This window comes from Chaetodon trifascialis, chromosome 9, assembly GCF_039877785.1.
Source record: "Chaetodon trifascialis isolate fChaTrf1 chromosome 9, fChaTrf1.hap1, whole genome shotgun sequence".
Lineage (NCBI taxonomy): Eukaryota > Metazoa > Chordata > Actinopteri > Chaetodontiformes > Chaetodontidae > Chaetodon > Chaetodon trifascialis.
In genome coordinates, this window is record NC_092064.1 from 11892441 (window position 1) to 11905481 (window position 13041).

The following is a 13041-nucleotide window of genomic DNA, read 5'->3' on the forward strand; positions in this document are numbered from 1 at the left end:
TATTACTCTTTTGTCTCAGTGTATGTCTTGTTACTGTATTGGCAGCTATTGTTTCCTGAAGCTTTCCTGTTGAAGGAAAGCATCTGGCGCAGACAGTGAGAACCCTCACTTTGGCACACATTTGGAGATTTTATACATCGCAGGCTCTCTCTGTAAATAATCCAGTCTGCCGAAGCCAAGCAAAGCAAAGTGTGATAATGTTGAATGCAGTTTCCTTCCCAGTGCTGAAACGTTTGTGCTTGACCAGGTCAACCCAACCTCTATGTATAGTTTCGTTTGCATTTGAGGTTTCGTCAGTTGTCTTACCCCTTGTCACATGTTGCTCTGTAATGCAAATCTGAGAATGTGACTCATATTAGAAACTCTCATACTCATAGCAGCATGTGTATTGAATGATGTACAGCAGGCTGATGTTTTGGAATTGCGCTTTAAACATAGACAGTATAATAAGTGGACGGAGATTCTGGGTCTGAAAAGAAAAAGCCAATGCAGAAATGCAGCAAACAGGGGGCAACTCCACTGGTTGCAAAAAGAGGTCTGGTTGTATGTAAGCCTATGAGAAAATGACCCTACTTCTTCCTTCTTACCTCAGTAAACAGTTTCCTAATGAGTTTATGGTTTCAAGTCTTCTTCAGTACACCTCGATGCTCATTTTGTAACTTATGCTCCCATTTAGAGTAAAACAGAGGACAAAGCAGGGTATGATTTATGACATGGCTACCTTGTGATTGACAAGTCGCTATACGCCATGTCCTCAATCTCTCAGTCAGATCCAATCAGGATAGAGGCGTAGGAATGCATATCCTCCCCAGCTCTACCCACTAATCCAAATATGGCCACTTCTGGCTCAAAAAATAAGACGGTAATGGCCATAATGCCAAACTTGAGGCTTCAGAACAGTAGTCCACAAACCACTGGGTGACGTCACAGTGGCTCCATCCACTATTTATTATACAGTCTATGGCTTTAAATCACTTTGTGTCATTAATGATGCAGCTGTAAAGATAACTCAGGCCACGCACTTCTGCTTGTCATTCACTGTAAATACATTTCCAGTGCCTGTGAAAATCACCCACAGAATGAAATCCATGGTTTAATCAGAGTAAACCAGACATCCTGATCAAGCCTGTGGGTGGTTTTAACAAGGTTATCTCACATGCTCATGGAAACAAATAACTCGGGCTGCGTGACGGAGACAACTCGTGCAAGTGAGCAAGCAGGGAGCATGAAGAGTGTGAGTTTTGGAAGCATGTGTGAGTATGAGGTGTTTCTGACTCTGCCTGTCACTGCAGGTGCTGAGCCCGACATACAAACAGCGCAATGAGGACTTTAGGAAGCTCTTCAAGCAGCTCCCTGACACAGAGAGACTCATTGTGGGTGAGTGGACCATGCACAAACAGGGGCCTGCTGAGGGCGGACAGGGTGCAGCTAACTTATTACTAATTAGAAAATGATTGATCCTTGCAGGGCTAGGACAAGACTCCAACAAAGATAGGGCATCCTAAGCGTCGAACATTGTGACGTAATCTGAATGTCTAGATTACCAATATCGGAAATACTGCACGGTTTTCAGACACCTTCCTCTGCTTATTTTAGAGACACTTGTGATGAATGTACATGCCAAAAACTTTGTATTGATGGATTATACATGGCCAGTCAGTGGAGCAGCCTTTAGCTAGATTCCACACTGTGGGATGAATGCACAGTGTCACAAGTTTAGCTGATTTGTTGTTGCATGATTTTCCCAGTGAATACTGCCATTGTCTGAAATTCCTTGAAAATTAAAACTGCAGGGTAAAACTGAGCTCAGAGTGGGACTTTGATTTTGTCATGGTTTGGCAATGAAGGGTTCCCAGCTCAGAGTCAGAATCAAGATATTCACACAGCACAAGTGCTGATATGGACTGCAGCAGGGTGGTGACAGTGAAAAGAATTGGATATCAGCATGTTCTTACGGCTGACATATTGATGGACATTCTTTTTATGATGTGTATCTTGATGATGTAGTTTGTCTGCAATGCAAATTGCAGAGAAACTACGTCATCAAGATACAAATTAAAAGCATGTTGCGGTATTTCTTTCTCTGATTATTATGACGTCTTCATGTTCCAGACTACTCCTGTGCTCTTCAACGGGACATCCTCCTGCAGGGACGACTCTACCTCTCTGAAAACTGGATTTGTTTCTATAGCAACATCTTCCGCTGGGAAACACTGGTATGCTCGCTAACGCTCAGGACCTTTGTGCATTCCCATATTCTTTTATTTTGGCAGTATTGCGTCATACTTGGAACCATAACGTATGTGTGTCTGTATGTGTAATTGCGTGCATTCGTGTGTAGTTGACAGTGCGGCTAAAGGACATCTGCTCGATGACGAAAGAAAAGACTGCCCGCCTCATTCCCAATGCCATCCAGGTCTGCACGGACAATGAGAAGGTAAGAGATCCAAACTGACGAAACACAAGCATTTATATGGCAGACGGAGTGGTAACTAATGCAGGCATAGCTATGACTGAACAGTCAGTTTTAAATCTAATCATCTTCACCTAAAGAGACAGCCTGGACGTCTGGCTGGTAGCCGGAAGATTGATGATTTAATTTTTAATACTATCTGTGGGGACATATTCCTGTCACATGGGTGTCTGGAGAATTGTTGTCAACATATTAATGCCCACAGTGACCACCGTCACTACTGCAACATAATTAAAATAATCTCAGACTCAAAGGGTTTAAACCATGCTCCTCATAAAATGGCCCTCAAGCTTCCACAGTGAGTGTCGCAAACCAGACTCATAAAAATAACCACTGCTTTGTTTTTCACAGCACTTTTTCACCTCATTTGGAGCCAGGGACAGGACTTACATGATGATGTTCAGACTGTGGCAGAATGCGCTGCTGGACAAGGTGAGCAAATCTGTTTGGCCAGTTTGGGATTCTGCTCGTGTTCGTCCGAAAGATGATGTTCACACGGGTAGTTCATACAGAGCGTCGTCTCATCTCTTACTTTGATTGGTCGACACCTCTTGCAGCCCCTGTGCCCCAAAGAACTGTGGCACTTTGTCCATCAGTGCTACGGCAACGAGCTTGGCCTGACCAGCGACGACGAGGACTACGTTCCCCCTGATGATGATTTCAACACCATGGGGTGAGTCTACTTCTGTGCTGGCTTCAGTTACTGTGGTTACCACTGTAAATATTTGAGACGATGAGCGAAGTACCCAAATTACGAAATAATAGGAGTCCAATATGAGCTGTAATGAGCAATACTCTCCAGCCCTCTCAACTAAGCAATTTACATACATAATATGCACTCGCATCCTTCTCAACTCTCTGCTGATTAACATTGCACTTTGCTGCATTTGTTTGAAACTCCTTGGTTTACCAGATAGATTGCTTACTGTTCAGCAAATAGGGAGATCTTTAAGGCTGCAAAAGATGCAACACAGCAGATAGTGTTCATCCAAAGGCCTCAAAGATCACTTCCTTCCTCCATTTACACATTCCCTTCATGTCTGAAGTGGATTTACTGGGTGAAGTCAATACAGTCACGGGTTGAACCTGTTTGGACTCCAGTGCACTCCCAATATCTGTCAAATTGCCTTTGAGGGTATGTGGGTTACCTTCTCAAACTGCTAATGCGAAGGGAAAGACGTACTTCAAAGGCTGATCTGAGGTCACATTAGATGCTCCATGATGATCTTGAAGTTACTGTGGCTTTGCTAATGAGAGATAATAGTCCACATACCTCTCAGTAAAGTGCAGTGGAGATCATTTTCACTTACTTGCCACACATGTATAAATCCATAGCTTAAAGGTTTTTGGATCTTTCATCTGCACAGATTTAAATGCAAGTATACAAAGTCAATTTTGCTGTGATTGTCCAAACATTCAAATTTCATTTTTACCCCATGTCAAATCCTGCCCACCTGGCACCTAACTCAGCCAAACCACACCATAAAAAGTGGTGAGATGAGTAGGAGGGAGTAAAGGCCTTGCTTGCCGCTGTTCTGTGGTGCCTTCAGGTTCAGTGAAGAGATTCCCAACGAAGAGAATGAGATCAACAATGACAGCTTGTCCAAGAGCAGCGCTGAGGCCAAGCCTGAGGGGAGCCCTCCTCTGCTGCACAAGAAGGTCGTCCCAAACAGCACCATCCCCAGCCCAGGCAACCATGACACACCCATCACAGTGAGTGGCATGTCTCGTATGCTGTGTTTAACACCCACACATATGTACATACACACACATTTAAACCCATTTAGACCCTCTAAACAGGGATGTGATGCATTTCTTACTGCTTTGTCTCTTCCACAGTTTGACCTCCCAGCAGAAGAGTATGCAGACTTCCTACCAGACGGCGAGCTGCTTGCTGTGCCGCTGGTGGTGGAAGAGAAGAACAATGATACCAGCGGGCCTGGTGGTCCCGTCCCCTCACCCTCTCTGGACTTCAACGACAACGAAGACATCCCCACTGAGCTCAGCGACTCCTCCGAAACGCACGACGAGGGTACACATCAGAGTGAACGCCTTGCTTTTTTCATAAATACATAACCCGGGGGAACGTCTGCTCCTTTACTGAACTGTGTGTCTCTTGGACCAGCAGGGGAAGTCCAGGCCTTCCATGAGGATCTGAATGGCAGGCAGCACATCAACGAGGTCTACAAGTTCAGCGTGGACAAGCTGTACGACATCCTCTTCACGGAGTCGCAGTTCATGAGTGACTTCATGGAGCAGAGACGAATCTCAGGTCAGTATTTTTGATGCTTCTGCAGCTGTGCTCTGACCTCCCTGGAGTAAAGGCAATATGCTCCCCTGCCGGCTTCACTAATCCATTCACGTCTCTCTCGCTCTCTCATTGTTTTGCTTTTTAGATGTGGTGTACCACCCGTGGAAGAAGGAGGAGGCTGGGAACCAGACCAGAGAGATCATGTACACCATCTCGCTGTCCAACCCCCTGGCCCCCAAAACATCCACAGTCAGTGAGACACAGGTACAGAACCTTTTCTCATTATTTGCGCCATGTGGGTTTGAGACAGCTTTCAAAAAAACCAATGAAACCACTCTTTCCTCCTTTTCTCAGACTCTGTACAAAGTCAGCCAGGAGAGCGAGTGCTACATCATCGACGCTGAGGTCATCACGCACGACGTGCCCTACCACGATTACTTCTACACTCTCAACCACTACATGCTCACCAGGGTGGCCAAGAACAAGTGTCGGTTACGGTGAGTAAGACACCGCTGGCAAATGAGGCGTGCTTTTTAAATCATGTGTCCTATTTTATTTTTTGTTTGAATTTTATTTTGTACATCTTATATAATAGACTGTCTGCTTGTATGTGTAAATGCATTGCTTCCTGTCCGTCTGTGTCAGGGTATCGACGGAGCTGCGCTACAGGAAACAGCCGTGGGGGCTGGTGAAAGGCTTCATAGAGAGAAACTTCTGGAGCGGGATCGAAGAGAACTTCCGCCATCTAGGTAAACATGAATGTAGTTTGTTTGTATGTTTAGGCTATTCTAAACACATATGTGACTATGTTTGAACAGTAAACAGTCAGTACATTTGAATCAGAGGTACGGTGTTTTTAGGCTACTGTTGAAGAGAGATGAACCGATTCTCCACTGCAGCATGTGAACATTTTTAACGAGGCTAGCTGTCTTTAATTGAATCTTGAAGGCATCAGATATGAATGCGTGACAGTCGTCTTCTTCCTCCCTCTCAGAGATGGCGCTGTCCAAGCTGGAGGAGATTCTGACCGAGTCCCACCAGCTGTCTCCGAAGGCCAAGGTGGTGAAAAACTCCACGGTGAGGCGGAAGAAGAGGCCCCTCCCCCACATGCGCAGCCAGCATCTGGACGAGGCCCTCAGCCCCGTCACCACGCCAACGGACGAGGAAGTGATTCAGAGGATCAAACAAGTGGCAGGCTCCACGCAAACCAGACACCAGAGTCCAGAACACCATCACCTGCCCGGAGGCCTCGCTTTCTACAGCGTCTCCAAACTGCTGCTCATCATCAGCTTTGTGTACGCAGCTGATCACAACACACATTCACATACACACACACACACACACACACACACACACACACACACAAGTGCACAATCACTCATTTAGATGATGGTTGTAAGTCTGGCTATGAGGGTGCAAATACAAATTTGACACGTGCAGACATGACACACATGTTCATCTCACTTACAACAGATTTTGTCTGAGTCACTTGTTTCATGATTTCATCAGTTTTCCCAGTAGACTCTGTGCACTTTTTGCAACATTTGCTTTGCTTTCTTATAAATATCTCATTGTTGGTGTCTTGAGTGTAATCTCTCTCTCCTCTCCTTTCATTGCCATCCGTAGGATCTGTCTAAGGTACATAATCTGATGAGCCAGCATAGCCAGATGCATATATAGAAGAAAGAGTTCCCAACATAGCGTCATTGCTAAATACAGATTAGGGGAAATATGAATGACTAAAATGCAAAGACTCATTTGTTGTCTCTCCTTCAGCCTGGTCCTGCTGGTGTTCCTCAACATGATGCTTTTCTACAAGCTGTGGATGCTGGAGTACTCTGCACAGTCCTTAACAACCTGGCAAGGGCTGCGACTCCATGAAAGGTACACACACACACACACACACACACACACACACACACACAAGTGTACACACACCTCTTTTAGCACCCATTTATACAAAACTCATTTATTTGAGAGTCAGCGTGGTTAATTGAGATTCTGGGCATTTCAGATTACACATGGCTTCAGAGATGAGAATAAATGGAGCTGTGGTTATCCGGCTGTTTGCCTACACAATCACTCACAAATATACCACTACAGACATACACATGCTCACAGACGCTTTTAAACACACACACTTAACTACATCCATATGTCAGATGACGTGTGTGACAGGAAAACACTGAGCTCCTGAAATTACCCCCGAATAGCTCTTGGCTTGCTGAAACACAATTTACCAAACTGTTGGCATTCCCTCAAAATAGAAGTCATGCTTCAGCGGCTGAACCCTGATGTTGCTAATGTGTGTGTGTATGTGTGTCCCAGTAAACTGCCTCAGACGCAGATGGAGTGGGCCCAGCTCCTGGAGGCGCAGCAGCGTTACCATGAGGCCGAGCTGCAGAAGTGGAGGGAGATTATCAAGTCGTCAGTAGTGCTGTTAGACCAGGTACAAGTCTGCTTTTGTGGTGGGTTATGGGAACTGAGTTAAGCAGTGCATTATGTTGGGCGGAGGAACGATGGACAGGAGCCTCGTGGAAGTGGAAGTGGAAGCACACACCACACAAACCCCATAACACAGAGTAGCAGCAGAGATCGAAGAAAAGAGCCACACCTTGTCTTGTGCAGTGGGTTAATGGGAATCTGGTATATCGAAACAAATCCCAGTTGGCCGGCAGATCGGTGGGCCAGTGGACTGTCAAAAAATCTATAATGTTCTTCTCCGTCTCCAGCCCAGTCTGTCTCTTTCTGTCGTTCTGAGTGCACATGAGAGGCTGTTTCAGGCCGGTCCCATCGGATATGTCCAGGGTTGAATTTCTTATATCTTTCTTAGTATTTCTATATGAACTTAATGGACCATTGTCTCTGCAGAGAAGAAACTGGTCATTTTGAATGTTGTACAGTGAATTTCTCACAATGTTATTTGGGAATTTCTATGTAAATAGTGACTTGATAAAGAAGCTCATTAACAGCTGATGATCTCTGGTGACCTACGATGACAGGCTGACCTGATGCTGCTTTTTCAAAGGTAGCCAATGACTGAGTGCAAGCTGTAAAGAAGGAGAAGCTATTGAATAACCAATAGTTGCCCAGTGGCACCAGAAGAAAAAATGATTTAATGATCTTAAAGGGACTGAAGGAGTGCATGTTTCATGCATTAATCTAGGCCAGTGTCATTTTACAGTCTGTAGTAAAGAAGCTAACACATTGTTTTCTCCCCTTGGTTCTCTTCTTCAGATGAAAGACTCTTTATTGAACCTCCAGCGAGGCATTGGTATAAGGGACTACAGCTCAGAGGCTGAAGAGAAGAGAAGTCGCTATCACTGACACACCACCACAAGGCCATGAGGGCATGCTGTGCAATATAGGACCTGTTTTGTTTGTGAACCAGTATGCAGGCAGCAGCGAGACACAGAGAGAGAGAGGACAGAGGGGGAGACGGGACCAACAGTGAGCTGGTCCAAGAGACACAAAGAGAGGAACAGTCATCTCCCGTGCACAGAGGTTAAACCCTCAGGAGGAGGAAGTCATGGACAGAAAACGCCCCAATTACACACAGGAACTGAGGTGTCCCCAACATCACCGAGCAATTAGCAGAAGGGGCAAGACTTGGTCCTTCTTTACCGCTGTGGGATAACCGTTTCCTTCTACTCTCTTATTTCCAAGCGCATCCTACTGTAAGCCACGTCGACCAGACCGCGGCAGAGAGAGCGAAGGAAAACTACTGCATGCGTTTAGACAACCTAGCTCCCCTCAGTCAGTGTTAATGTGGTCCAGTTCCAGTCTATGTGTGTGTCAAAAAAAAAGAAGAACAGGAGCGATCCAGTCAAAGAAAGGGGGGGTCCTTTCAAGTCTTAATGGCTTTCTACGCTCTTTAGACTGTTCCAAACCAACTGTTCCCAAGAGGTCCTCGCTGCAGCGTCCCTTTGATAAACCCCCATGTGATCAGAGTACAGTATCCAACCAAAAAGGTGAAGAAGTGTCGGAGCTGGGAGCTCAGCTTCACGGATCAGTCCCTGTTGCCTTGCTTGAAACTGGCCTGTGTGGTCCCTGTCAGGGCTGGTTCCCTGTCACACCGCTGTGTTGAAATATTTATGAAGTAAAATGACGGGACCTAAGCCAGTACTTTAACCCTATCACAGTTCACCTCATGGGTTGCCCCTGCCACAGTGTTCGCTCCCCTCCTCTGCATTACTCCTCATCCTCCTGGTGAAGTAGAATGTATTAGCTCGGTCAACAAGGCCGGCCGTTGGTCACAACGAAGGGACGCTGCAGCCAGACGAATAGGGAGACCTGTGTTCTTACATGTTTTATTACTAAACTGTGACTATATCTCTAAAAAAATGTTTCAAATTAGAAAGAATTCTATGAATATATTTGAAATATATAAGAATATTTCATTATTTAATATATATATATTTCAAAATATATAAACATTACCTATATTTATTGTTAATTTATGTACATAAAGAAATTATCAGAGCTCTAGACCAGTTAAAGAATTTCTAACAAAAAGTGTTTTCTTCTCAAAAAAAATGCATGCCAGATATGTCTGTGACATGTCCAGTGTGCAAGTATGATTCTGCATTCACGCGATTATATTCGCGCGCGTGTGTGTGTGTGCGTGGGTGTGTGAGTGCGTGCGTGCGTGTGTGTGCTGTAAAGTGTGACATTTTTACCATTCCACACTTGTATGTTTCTTAATTTTTCTTTTCTGGCTCCTGCAGCCAGACTGCCTTTTTTAATGCTAATGCGTTTGGATGCCGCCTTGCATTAGCCCCACCAGGGTACAGTTTACAACTGAAGAGTTTTGTTCCAAAATGACATATCCAACATTTGAAGACAAAGTTATGCCTACTTTTACAAAACGATTGATTGCTTAAACTATCAACTAATGCCACATGCTGAGTCGCTGAAATCTGTGCTTGACAAAAGGAAGAAGACAGATGATCTAAATTTTTAAAATTGAATGCTGAACTTGATGATTTTTCTCTTGGAAGTGGATATATAACATTTTGGAGATGAACCCTTCATCTGCACTCTCTTTGTCCATCTCACCACATTCGTGGTCTGACGAGTCTCTGCTGAAAAGGAACATTTTGAGAAATACGCTCATTTTAGTTTGATGAGAAGACTGATGTCAATCTTATGTCTGTGCGGTAAATTTGAATCTAGAGCCAGCAGCTACTTAGCTTAGCTTCTTCTGTGCTAAGCTAACTGTCTGTGCAGGCGTGAGGGTGGGATCAATCTTTTCATCTGACCCTCAGACAGAAAGCAAATGAGCGCATTTCCCAAAAATGTCCAACTATTCCTTTAAAAACACCGACTTCAACCCATATTCTGCTCTTCCTTCCCCCATTTCAAGTGTCTGTCTTGGATGCAATGAAAGCATGAGTATTAACTCTACACAACTAAACTGAACCAAAAGAAAGAAGTAGAAATGTACCTTCACGAATTATCATGTTGTTTTAAATGAAGTATTTATCATGTATGTCATGTATTATATATATACTGGATTTGATGCGGTAAAGAGCATCTCTGGAGAGTTTGTCAACAGAGGCCCCTGACATCTGACAGACTTCAGCAATGAAAGCACTTCCAAAAGTATGAGAAAACTTCCTTGTGTTCAAAAAACAGAGAGAAAATGAAGCACTTTAAGGCCTTTTCGGGTAAAGAAGGACAGAGAGAAATCGCAGTGGTTTAGTTTGGAGGTGATTGCAGGGCTGAGGAAATTGTTTTTGTGCTGTATTTTAGTTCATTTGACAATCACTGGTCATTTATAACTTCCATCCTCATGGAAATAGCTGAATTTCTTCTTTTGTTACTGATCAAAAATAGTGTTACTTCCAAATAGAATATTGGTGCGTTATTCTATTTAACATGGTTACATGTGAATCTCTATGAATTTCTCATCCCAAAGCCCGATCTAAGACTGACACTCTCCTGTCTAAGGGCGAGACGAGAATGAGTGATTTCAGGAGGGAACAGGTGTCTTTACTGTGTGCCTGCAGGGTGTGTTATCGACTGACTTATTGAGAACAGCAGCAAAGCTTCAGGATTGGACCTCTGCTGTGTGTGTGTGTGTGTGTGTGTGTGTGTGTGTGTGTGTGTGTGTGTGTGTGTGTGTGTGTGTGTGTGTGTGTGTGTGTGTGTGTGTGTGTGTATTAACATTCGAAGGAGGCACCGAGTGACGATAACACAGAGAAACCTTAAGATCTGAATGTGAGTGGTTGGGAAGGTTTTCTGTTTTATAGAAATCACTTTCACAATCCTGACGACACTGGAAGAATATAGTGAACATATGCTTTGTGTATATGATGGTACAGAAATGTCATCTATGAAAATGTGATTGAAATGCTTTAAAGAGCTTGTTTTTCCGGAGTGTATGATGAAATGTATTTTTCTTTTTCTGATGCTTGAGTTCTTTTTTTGTTTTTGTTTTTTTAATTGCAAACCTCCTCATATTGTTTTGAAGGAGACATGATAAATGCTTGATGGCATTGCTTTTGCTCACCACCATCATCTGATTTTAAACCTTGGGACACTGAAATTTACTCCTGCGACTAACAGATATTTCCATGATCGACTGATATGCTGATTATTTTCACAATGTGGAAAAGGCTCAACAGAATTTCCCAGAATGATTTCTTCAAATTGCTTCTTTTGTCCACCCAGCAGTCCAAAACCCAGACGCTTCATTTCCTATTATAAATGACAAAGAAAGGCAGCAAATCCTTACATTTAAGAATCTGAAACCAGCAAACGTTTGACATGTTTGCTTGAGAAACGACAGAAACGATAAATTAATGACCTAAACAGTTGCAGATTGATTTTCTTCAGTCTAAATTAAATATTCCCTCTGGCCTCCATGAAACTGTCACAGCAGACATGAATTTAATTTCTTAAAATCTCTACAATCATGCAAATGAAGTATTTTTATCCACCTCCATCGTTCCCTTCGAAACGCCATGTTTCTCACTGGCACCAACAGCTTTGACTGAAGCAAATCTAAGCTACGATCTCTCACAGAGAACAGCCATGTGTTGCTTTTTGCGTTGTTGTCTCTTTCTTATAGTGCGCACTCACGTCTGTGTTACACAAATTGATTGTATGATTGCTATCGCTGCACAGCTGTGGAACCAAGGTGACCCGAGAGTTCTGGATGCCACCCTTTCTTCCCTGATAACTAATGAGATTTGCGCCTCATTGACTGTATTAACTGGCATTTGCCTTGCTGTCACAGAGCCGGCGAGGCATCAGTGCCACCCACACAACCCAGTACTAACTAACAGCCTTGGTTAACACACGGTGGGAATCACACACAACCTCCTGAAAACAACCACTGATCAGATTCATAGCAAATGCTCTTCTTCGAGTGTGTCTTGATAAAATATGTACTGGTGTAGTTCTGTTCAAGAAGAATTCTACTCTATGTTTTTTTTTTGTTGTTTTTTTTTTTGTTTTTTTAGACAATGTTTTGATCTCTAGAGAGACTTTTAGTGAAATTTATACATGAGATAAATATACTGTAAGTATATGTTGTGTATATCTGCAGTGTGCGCACACACTGACAAAAGACTCCAACCTGCGCTGCGCGTAGGTTCTGACTTGCCGATGACTTTGCCTCATAGACTGAAGATGAAAGTGGCTTTCTGGTTCATGTGAAGTAGAGATTGGAAGTATGAATAAAAATATATGTAATATACAAATAGTGTTGATACTTCATTCGCTCTGTATTTTGACAGATCACACTCATTTCCATGAGGTTTTGACTGAGTCTCGTACGGATATATCATGTTCTAGGGCAGGAAATAAGAGTCGTTATCCTTAAAGAGCCAGTATGTTTGACCTCAGGAGACTTCACAGTGGAGTAGTACAGAGGAAGATTGCATGAGGCACCAAGATGAAATATTCATCTGTTACTGCTCTTTGAAAAAGCAAAATCAAATCAAAAGACTTTCAAATATTGATGCCAGCTATTGAAAGCATTGTTATTTTGGGAGCCGCGCGTACAGCATGAATTCCTCTCAACCTGCTGTATGCTCAAAGCAGACTGCTCATAGGTTTCCTGTGGCTCATATTGTCTCACTGTTGCATGAATGTCAAATTAGTTGCCTGTTTGTGTTATATAAAGTCAGTGAGTGGATGCAGATGAAAGCTATGATGCCAGTCCATGTCACTGAAGAGAAAGAGGAGGAGACAACTGAGATATGCACAGAAACGTTTCTCATTCTGGTGCAAATGTTAATGTAGAATATATAACTTAGACTATGCCTTATATTAAATTATAGATATCATTTTGCACATTATACACATA

General features: G+C 43.4%; 1 protein-coding gene across 20 annotated transcripts in view; it reads left to right on the forward strand.

Annotated features, from left to right (window-relative positions):
• gramd1bb (GRAM domain containing 1Bb) overlaps positions 1-12433 on the forward strand; it is an 81793-nt gene extending 69360 nt beyond the window's left edge. For 15 of the 20 annotated variants that reach the window (XM_070969783.1, XM_070969784.1, XM_070969764.1 and 12 more), the window contains 15 exons: positions 1293-1377; positions 2113-2216; positions 2342-2437; positions 2825-2905; positions 3031-3146; positions 4024-4186; positions 4313-4505; positions 4599-4745; positions 4870-4988; positions 5079-5221; positions 5370-5473; positions 5719-6019; positions 6501-6608; positions 7053-7173; positions 7962-12433. In XM_070969783.1, coding sequence (XP_070825884.1) covers positions 1293-1377; positions 2113-2216; positions 2342-2437; positions 2825-2905; positions 3031-3146; positions 4024-4186; positions 4313-4505; positions 4599-4745; positions 4870-4988; positions 5079-5221; positions 5370-5473; positions 5719-6019; positions 6501-6608; positions 7053-7173; positions 7962-8051 — 1971 coding nt within the window. In that variant the 3' untranslated portion in view covers positions 8052-12433. The remainder of the gene's footprint in view (positions 1-1292; positions 1378-2112; positions 2217-2341; positions 2438-2824; positions 2906-3030; positions 3147-4023; positions 4187-4312; positions 4506-4598; positions 4746-4869; positions 4989-5078; positions 5222-5369; positions 5474-5718; positions 6020-6500; positions 6609-7052; positions 7174-7961) is intronic. The other 5 variants (XM_070969765.1, XM_070969768.1, XM_070969771.1 and 2 more) reach the window with 1 other exon arrangement.
• The last annotated feature ends 608 nt before the right edge of the window (positions 12434-13041 follow it).